Below are 9,345 nucleotides of genomic sequence, written 5' to 3' on the forward strand. Positions count from 1 at the left end.
GACTTGCACTTCAGATGATCATGAAGCATTCTCTCCAGAGCAGACCGCATCAAGCGTTTATCAGTACTGAATGTTCCAAATTATATGTTAATCGACCAGCCAGTATCTTGGAGGGGAACTCGGGGTAGGAAGATTCATTTCCTTTTCATTCAACGAACGATGCTGTGTGTATGCTGCATGTATTGCAAGCCGCCATATACTGTCCTTCTCACGCTGGACTCGTAGGAAATACAATGTAGATAGATACTTGAAGTTATATCAAACCGTTGATCTAACCATGTAGGAATGAGTTGATACTCTCTCGCGCTCTCCTCCCTCAAATCCATTACCTAGATACATGCCGATGTAGAGATAAAACAACGCAACATCCATTGAGTCGACCTGCCAAACACTAAGGTTGTCTAGACACATGCTAGCTAGACAAGCATGTGGCATTCAAAGGCTGCAAGAAATGACTATGAACCTTCACATCAAAATCTGATGCTGTTTGCTAAAAGTACATATCAAATCAGCCAACCAATGTATTCTTGCAAATGTTGACTGATCTATGGGATTTTTCTCTTAAATCTCAACAACTCTAGTTTTTGAGACATTCGCTCATTGCTAAAGTGCGTTGTTGTGCTGTTGTATTCACAAGCATACAATCTTTAGTTTTGATGGTTTTCATCATTGTAGGGTTTGTCTGGCTAAAGTGCAGCGGGATCACGTGAAGCACCAAAACATCCTAGCTTCTGCTCGGCTAAGTACGGTAGACCTGTGGCTCTCTTCTTACCAACTGCTCATGTCAATCATTATGGGAAATTCATCACTGATTGTGTAGACCTTCAGATCCGCTCTCCAATTTTAACGTCCGAAGTACCCAACATCACTACCATCTACCTTCATATTCTTCAAATTCAAGATTGACTCTCAATTATATTGATACCAGGGGGGCCTTATTAAATATGGCTTGTAAGTTTTCCAATTTTCCCACAAATTCCACGCAAAACCATGGTATGCCTATACCCATCATCATAATGCATCTGCCATCCTCGAATGCCATCATTTCCATCTTCCTATCTCCTCATGCAGTCTTCAAACTATATAGAGTCCCCTGATCTTCACTCATGTCACTCTTCCGTTGCTGTTTTCTTCCCCGTATCATGCTCTTCAGCACACAAATCTCCTATGAGCTGGCCTCAATCAAATTGTATCATTTCCATCGACTTTCATCGCGAGATTGCTATCAAGCACATGAGAATGCGCCGATGACATTCAGTATGTCGTTGTTGCTGGACTCACTGCAATCTTGGTGTATATAGGATCGCGGCTTCTTTCCCTTGACGGGCGTGCAATTGTCAGAGTTTTCACTACACCCATTCATGGGGTCATATTGTTCATAATAGCTAATATCGTCGTCGCAGCCCCGCAGGATACAATCGAAGTCATGAACTCGACATCCCCGTTACATATGTCCAATGGACACGATGAATCATTTGCAAGATCCTCGCCATCAAATGATGACGCACCAGGCGAAAGCGAGTCAGAACTGTCCGATGTTGGCAACCCTACCGTCGATGAACCCTCACCGGCCTCCTCAAACCAACAACCAATGTTTGGGGGTCAAGATTCTGATGCAACTGAAGACTCGTCACCTGAAGATCAAGAACAATCCGATGATGCGGACTTTGATGAAGAAGAAACACCTGCGGCTGCAGCTTTCAATGGCCAACGATCAGAGCGTTCGAGCACTGTCGAGTCATCGCGTCCTGCTAAACGCAAGCCGGGCGTCACTGATCAAGATCGGTACATGCTAGAGAATCCTGAACTATATGGTTTACGGAGAAGTGTAAGAGCTTCTCAATATCACGTCCGCCTTGAACTAGTGCTAACGGATTTTTACAACTACAGGCGCGTCCAGCACAAACTCGAACTATTGTATGTCGTTCCCGAGTCATCTAATTGATATGCAAAATACAATACAGTTGGATATAAGCGCTGACTATTACAGGTTGAGTCTGATGATGATGATGAAGAAGAGGAAGATTCCGACGCTGTTGCAGCTCACAGAAATAAGCGTAGGAAGCCAGAGCGCTCCCAACAATGTAAGTGACTTCTTGTCGCGGGTAAACTGGCTGTCGCAGAAAGCTAATCTTGTGCACAGCTTCCAAACGCCAAACACCAGCTCTGCAATCTGCATCTGCCTCTGATACTGACGAAACCGAGGATTACGGTAGCTTACGAGCACGGAATACTATCAAGAAGAATCGACGCCGCCAATTAGAGTCCGGCAACATCGCTCTTCAATATCAAGAGAAGCGGTGGAATAGCCGCCGTGCTGCGCAGGTCACGACCGGTGCTTACCAAGAAAGCGATCCCGATTTAGAAGACGAATCTGAATTGATGACCCCAAACCAGTGGACGGAAGATGTTGAAGATACCTCGCCATATATCGATGTTGTCTTGAAGCACAAGATTAAAGCTGATAGAGATGCAAAAGATGAGAACCTTACGAAGGACGATTTTGAATACTATATCAAATGGCAGGGCAAATCTCACTGCCATGCTACATGGGAGACAACATCCTCATTGGCAGGAGTCCGCGGTTTCAGGCGTCTAGAAAACTATTATCGAAAAATTGTCATCGATGACATCTACATGACACAAGGTGCTGAGATACCACCGGAAGAGAAAGAAAAGTGGATGCTCGATAGAGAGCGCGATGCAGATGCCCTAGAAGACTACATAAAGGTCGAAAGAGTTATTGGCTCGCGAGAAGGTGATGAGGAAACCGAATACTTCATTAAATGGAAGGCTCTATACTATGAATCTTGTACATGGGAGACTGCCTCTTTCATCAGCGAGAAGGCTCAAGATGCTATCGATCACTTTTTGGATCGCAGCTCTAGATCCCTGGTCTCGGACAGAAAGGAGTCGAACCCAGACACCAGAAGCCCTCACGTCCCTATTCGTGAGCAACCAGATTATATCATGAACGGTCAATTGCGAGATTTCCAAATCACAGGTCTCAATTTCCTGGCGTACAATTGGTGCAAGAACAAGAATGTCATTCTTGCTGATGAAATGGGACTTGGCAAGACTGTCCAGACTGTTGCTTTTATGAATTGGCTCCATAATGATAGAGGCCAAGAAGGTCCACATCTTGTCGTCGTACCTTTGACAACCATTCCTGCTTGGGCTGACACCTTTGATAATTGGGCACCGAGTCTTAATTATGTTGTTTACAATGGTAAAGAGTCATCTCGTCAGATCATACGTGAGTATGAACTGTTGGTTGATGGAAACCCTAAGCGTCCAAAGTTCAATGTCCTACTCACATCTTATGAGTACATTTTGGCCGACTCTCTGTTCCTGTCACAAATCAAGTGGCAGTTCATGGCCGTCGATGAAGCACATCGTCTGAAGAACAGAGAATCTCAGTTATATCTAAAGTTGCTCGATTTCAAGGCTCCCAGCCGTTTGTTGATCACTGGTACTCCGGTCCAAAACACTTTGGGCGAGCTGTCGGCTCTCATGGACTTCCTCATGCCAGGCGAATTGGAAATCGAGGACAATATGGACTTAACTGATGAAGCTGCCGGTGAAAAAATTGCTGCCCTCACCACCAAGATTCAACCATACATCCTCCGCCGGACAAAGCAGAAAGTTGAGAACGACCTCCCTCCAAAAAGTGAAAAAATCATTCGTGTCGAGCTCTCAGATGTCCAGCTGGACTATTACAAGAATATTCTTACTCGCAATTATGCAGCTTTGAATGAAGGTTCCAAAGGTCCAAAGCAATCATTGTTGAACATAATGATGGAACTCAAAAAGGCCAGCAATCACCCCTACATGTTTCCTAATGCAGAGGAGAAGATCTTGAAGGGTAGCGAAAGGCGAGACGATCAGTTGAAGGGTTTGATTGCCAGTAGTGGAAAGATGATGCTTCTTGACAGATTACTCGCCAAGCTCAAAAAGGATAATCATCGTGTTTTGATTTTCAGCCAAATGGTCAAGATGCTAGACATCCTCGGTGACTACCTTCAACTTCGTGGTTACCAATTCCAACGCCTTGACGGTACAGTTGCTGCTGGACCAAGACGTCAAGCCATCGATCACTTTAACGCTGATGGAAGTAATGACTTCTGCTTTCTCCTTTCCACGCGTGCTGGAGGGCTTGGTATCAATTTGATGACTGCTGACACGGTGGTCATTTTCGACTCGGATTGGAATCCCCAAGCTGATTTGCAGGCCATGGCTCGTGCGCATCGTATTGGTCAGAAGAAGCCTGTAAGTATTTACAGGTTTGTCTCGAAGGAAACCGTAGAGGAAGAAATTCTTGAGCGTGCTCGCAACAAGCTTATGCTGGAGTTCATTACCATACAACGAGGTGTCACCGACAAGGAGAAAAAGGAGCTACGAGAAAAGGCTGCAAAGGCTGGCAAGATTGATGATCCTAAGTCTTCCGAGGATATCTCTCGTATCCTCAAAAAGAGAGGCCAAAAGATGTTCGAACAATCTGGCAACCAGAAGAAGCTTGAAGAGTTGGACATTGATTCGGTCCTCGAGAACGCTGAAGAGCACCAGACTGAAGTACCAGAAGGCATTGTCGCCGATGGTGGTGAAGACTTCCTTAAAAGTTTCGAATATACTGACGTCAAAATCGACTTGGAATGGGACGATATCATTCCAAAAGATCAGTTGGAGGGAATCAAAGCCGAGGAAGAAAAGCGAGCCCATGAAGAATATCTTGCCAAGGTCGTTGAAGAGAACGCACCACGTAAAGCAGCCATGAAAAACACGGCTGAGGTTGAGCGAGAGCAACGACTTGCAAAGAAGCGCGAGCGCGACCAAGTTAAGCAAGAAGAGCTCGAAGAAAAGAGAGAAGCCCAAGCAAATCGTTTGGATCCAAAACGTCCTCTCAACGAAAAGGAAACGAGAAACTTAATGAAAGCCTACCTCCGTTTTGGTTCTATGGAAGATCGTGGCGAAGAACTTGTAAAAGAAGCCCGTCTTGTAGGCCGCGATGAGGACTTGATGAAAGCTACACTGAAAGCTCTCACCGAAGAAAGTAGCAGACGTCTAAAGGCAGAGACCGAACGGGTCGAAGCACTAGAGCGCGCAACCAATAAGCCATTGACTAAAAAGGATAGAAAAGCAGTGTTGTTTGATTACTCTGGGGTGAAAAGAGTCAACGCTGAGACTATCATGGAACGTCCAGGCGAGATGAGAATGCTAAGAGACGTTGTCGGAAACTGCCCCGATTTTAAAACCTTCCGCGTCCCCGACGCTTCCAAGGGTGCGCATTATTCATGTGACTGGGGTGCCAAAGAAGATGGCATGCTTCTTGTCGGTATTCACAGGCACGGCTATGGTGCTTGGACGCAGATCAGAGATGACACTGACTTGGGACTCGGAGACAAGTTGTTTCTTGAAGAACATCGAGTAGACAAGAAAGAAGAAAGAAGCAAGGCTGATGAGAAGGTCGCCAAGGCTCCTGGGGCCGTTCATTTGGTCAGGCGAGCCGATTATCTTCTATCTGTTCTGAAAGCTAAGTATTCCGATAACCAAGCTGCCAAGCGTGCCGTGGAGAATCACCATCGAAATAATAAGAAACACGAGCGTAACGGATCCAGAAGAAGCGAGGCAAGAGGGTCGGTTTCTGCTTCTCCTGCTCCACCGATTAAGAAAGCATCTCGACCATCCGACCACAGTAGTCGTGATCGAGAAAGAGATAGGGCACGTAGTCACAACTTCAGTGACTCCCGTGATTCTCGTCGCGAGAGTGGAGGCTATGGTTCTTCAACGCCACTAAAAAGAAAGTACAGCGACGGCGACGATGAGAAACAACTGGAACGTCGCCCCAAATATCGTAAATCCGATAATGGTGAACCTGCACAGAATGATATGCTCCGTAAACTCTTCAAGCCAATCAAGGAGAGCCTTCGACGTCTTCAAAACGGCACTGCCAAGAACATTCCAAACAAAAAAGAACGGGCTACTGTCTTGAAAGAGGAGCTGTACAGTACTGGTCTGTTTATTGACTCTATCACTGCACCTAAAAAGGATGGGTCGGTCGACAGTAAACTGAGAGATAGCCTTTGGTAAGTTTCTCTTCCCAATTCTCAAAAGATATATTTACTAATCTTATTCAGGGAATATGTCATGACTTACTGGCCTAATCCGGGACAATCTACACAGGCAGTGGCATCCATGTATTCGAAGGTCAGGAGGGACAGGTTAGAGTCAAAGAATTAAGATGTGAATTCGTAATGTAGGTGTTTGGGACAGTGCTTTCACCTCACGTCTAGAGGAATTAATGTCTTGAAGAACGTGTTGCATTGGCGTTTAGATGATGGGAATTCATTATAATTTACATTGGCTCAAATCACGGCATGGGCTGGCGTACGGTTTAGTGGGTTATGGGAAGTTATTTGATGGGCGGAGTTGATAATACTCATTGCATGGGAGACGGCGGGGGGAATCATTGTGCGAATTGCACCGGCGTTTTGTCAGGGTCAAGCAACTTTTACTAGTCAATTGATCCACGAAACGACACGAGAACATGTACAAAAACTGCGAGCGTTGAATGAGCTTCAGGAGGCATTTAGTGCCTTTTACTTAACACCACGATAGAGTTAGCTATTTATACAGAGTTTGACACAATTACGATGAGGTTTCAATCAAAGAAATGCACGTTTGCGAGATACCAGTGAGAATTAACATTGATTATATGCGTCAAGAACGAAAGGATTCTCTTCCAGTTGTTTTGCAAGGTAGATACATAGGTATACTCTTGTGATGATACCAGTATGAAGGTTCTTCATGATCTACTTTAGATTTCTCCTTTCTAGATGAAAGTGCTGGTGCAAATGCTGAAGTGCGAATCACTATCTTTCAACTCACATTGCCTCGTCCACGTATACTTCATAGTCTTCTTCTTCCCCAGGTCCCATTGCATTGATTGAAGTTCTTCAAACCCATCAGACGCTAATCTCCGCAATTTCTGGTACTAATTAACCTTACTCGCCTGGGCTCTCTGGGGTAATTTCTCCACACGCGCACGGGTCAAATTAGAGACCCATTATTTAATGTCTCATCTATTCGTCTGCGCATCGATCTAGACAAACCCTGTTTTCACAACACAAGATACCATCAAACAGAAAGGTCCGTCAGCCTCATATTTATTTATTTATTTATTTATTCATCTATATATATATCATCGAACGATATTTGAAATCGTGTACAACGACACTATAAATCAAAGTTGTACTGTAACCTAGAGCTGATGTTCATGTTGCGTTGCATTTCGTACGTATTGTACCACTCGTGAGGTGAGGGATGATGCGATCCTAGCATAGTTGCCAGTCCTAAGATTTTAACGGACGCTCACTGCAGTGGGTTTTGCCCGCATAATTGGGGAACGTCACTGGCCAATAGAAAATGGAGAGCATATGGCGGGGGCGAGGAGATAAGAGGCACAGCAGTGTGATGGATGGGGACGCATTGTGATGTGGAATATGCAATCTTCGATTTATCCGTAATATGGTGCGGATACGGGGATATAGCATTTCGAAGGGTGTTCCCTGGCTGGTCAATCAAAAGCCAAACCCCGAAAGTATTTTGTTTGTGGAAACAATACCGAGCATGTTTGTTCAAACACGCTTTGATCTTGTACCGAGTAAGCTCTAGATCTCGTGTCAAGTTGAGGTCTTATTGGAGCCTAAATGATCAAGTGACAGTTGTGCAAATATTTCCGACGGCGAAGGGAAGTTTTATAATGTTTACAGCATGAAGGCTAGGGACTAGGGACGGGCTGACATGCTGTACAGTATGATTGTCGTGGATATGGACCACTCATGTTACCTCGCCGTACTTGTACTCCAGGAACGTCCAATTTGAGGACGAAAAAACGAAGGACGAAGGAACATGTCAAATATTCTTAAGTAATAATAGTAACAGGACCGATATTCGGTATTTTGGATATTCGCCGACAGCGATGGGCTCGAATATCGACAGTCGTGTCTGTCCACCTACGCAAGTGCGAGGGCTTGGCTTGCTCGCTTACGGATTACGGATACAATGTGTGCATGGCTAATCAATGGTAGATTTGGGATGGTTGAGGGTTAAGCTTTTGCAAGACTAGAATATGTGCCATGCCGTCGTCAGTCAAGAACTCAAGACTCTTGCCTATAGAGCTTGTTACAATGTTGATGAACCGTTATCGTCTGCTGCTTCCTATAACCTATTGTCATCTTTTACGTTTACTAGCCCCTCTATTTTTGCTACTGTTAACGTTTTTCTCCACCCGTTCCTATTTTGTTCTCGATTATGCCTTGCTGATATTCTTGCTTTCTCTAGAACCCGTCCTACAATTCGGTCCGACTTATTCATTTTACAAGGGCTTGAGCGTAAAAGCTACCCTGCTATAATGTATCATACAAGCCATAAAAACTGTATGGCTTGTGTGACACCACTTCACCCATGCCCCCCTGTCCCCCGCATGTCTCAACCCCGACAAGTCGATCTTCCCCACGAGGGCAAAACCTCCGCGTTCTACTGCCCAAGGAAAAGTTTAGTCTAGAGCCGACCCTTTCGAGTGGTTCACCACAACATCAATCATGTATAAGGGTGAGTGGGTATCGACGGCGGGGTGCGGATGAGGGAGGAATAACTTCGTCTGCATTGTTTTTGTTTTTATGCCATTGTTCCTAACTCATCAATGGTAAAAATTTCTTTCTGAATAAGTATAATAAGCAGATTCAGTTCGAGTGGGCTTATTTCTATAGTACAAAGGAAATTCAGTGTTGAAAACAAGTTCGAGTGGTATCATTTCGTATTCCAATGTTTTGACTGACATGCCATATTGTTTGGAGTAACTATTGCATTTCTTATTGGTCTTTCTAGAAAGACAAGCGAGTTTCAATATATGAAAATTGACTTGAAAGCTACACCTCCGCATTCTACTACGCAGGGTATTGTTTAGTCTAAAGCCACCGACTTCAAACGGTTTAAGAAAGATGACTGCAATAATTGTGTATTTCCTCGGTTACTTGGTAACCTTGTAAGAGGTATAGGTTTACAGCCAAAGATTTCTCTGGGTAGAATACGGCGTACAGACCGCGTGCACATAATCTCAGCAATGGCTGCAGCTTAACAGGGGTAGCTCCTTTATGATTCCTTTCTTTTGACGGCTCGAGGGATTTTTACTGATTCGTTCCCTACATGTTGACTGGTCAGAGTAAGTCCGGTTAAAACCATCGACTTCAGCAGTGACAAGCTCTTGTTTGTTGGATGCATACATAAAGTGCGGAGGAACCCCAGAGTTTTGCGGTCGATTCTTCTGATCTCTGTTGATATAAACAA

The 9,345-nt window shown here is 44.7% G+C and overlaps 1 protein-coding gene across 2 annotated transcripts; it reads left to right on the top strand.

Moving 5' to 3' along the window:
• Positions 1-795: 795 nt before the first annotated feature.
• Positions 796-6,661, top strand: Bcchd1. 2 transcript variants are annotated; one of them, XM_024695981.1, is made up of 6 exons: positions 796-951; positions 1,404-1,828; positions 1,891-1,917; positions 1,991-2,084; positions 2,144-6,083; positions 6,135-6,661. In XM_024695981.1, the coding sequence occupies exons 1-6, from the start codon at positions 945-947 to the stop codon at positions 6,235-6,237; spliced, it is 4,596 nt and encodes a 1,531-aa protein (XP_024551783.1). In that variant the 5' UTR covers positions 796-944; the 3' UTR covers positions 6,238-6,661. The 2 variants fall into 2 exon arrangements, with proteins under 2 accessions (XP_024551783.1, XP_024551784.1); XM_024695982.1 differs by having other exon boundaries at positions 796-1,828.
• The last annotated feature ends 2,684 nt before the right edge of the window (positions 6,662-9,345 follow it).

The sequence above is a fragment of the Botrytis cinerea genome, chromosome 11 (assembly GCF_000143535.2).
Source record: "Botrytis cinerea B05.10 chromosome 11, complete sequence".
Taxonomy (NCBI): domain Eukaryota; kingdom Fungi; phylum Ascomycota; class Leotiomycetes; order Helotiales; family Sclerotiniaceae; genus Botrytis; species Botrytis cinerea.

What these genes read in the sequence shown, in the direction of transcription:
- Bcchd1 (XM_024695981.1), top strand. An exon ending in TATATGGTTTACGGAGAAGT is followed by an intron (nt 1,829 to 1,890) that starts GTAAGAGCTTCT and finishes TTACAACTACAG; the next exon opens with GCGCGTCCAGCACAAACTCG. An exon ending in CAGCACAAACTCGAACTATT is followed by an intron (nt 1,918 to 1,990) that starts GTATGTCGTTCC and finishes TGACTATTACAG; the next exon opens with GTTGAGTCTGATGATGATGA.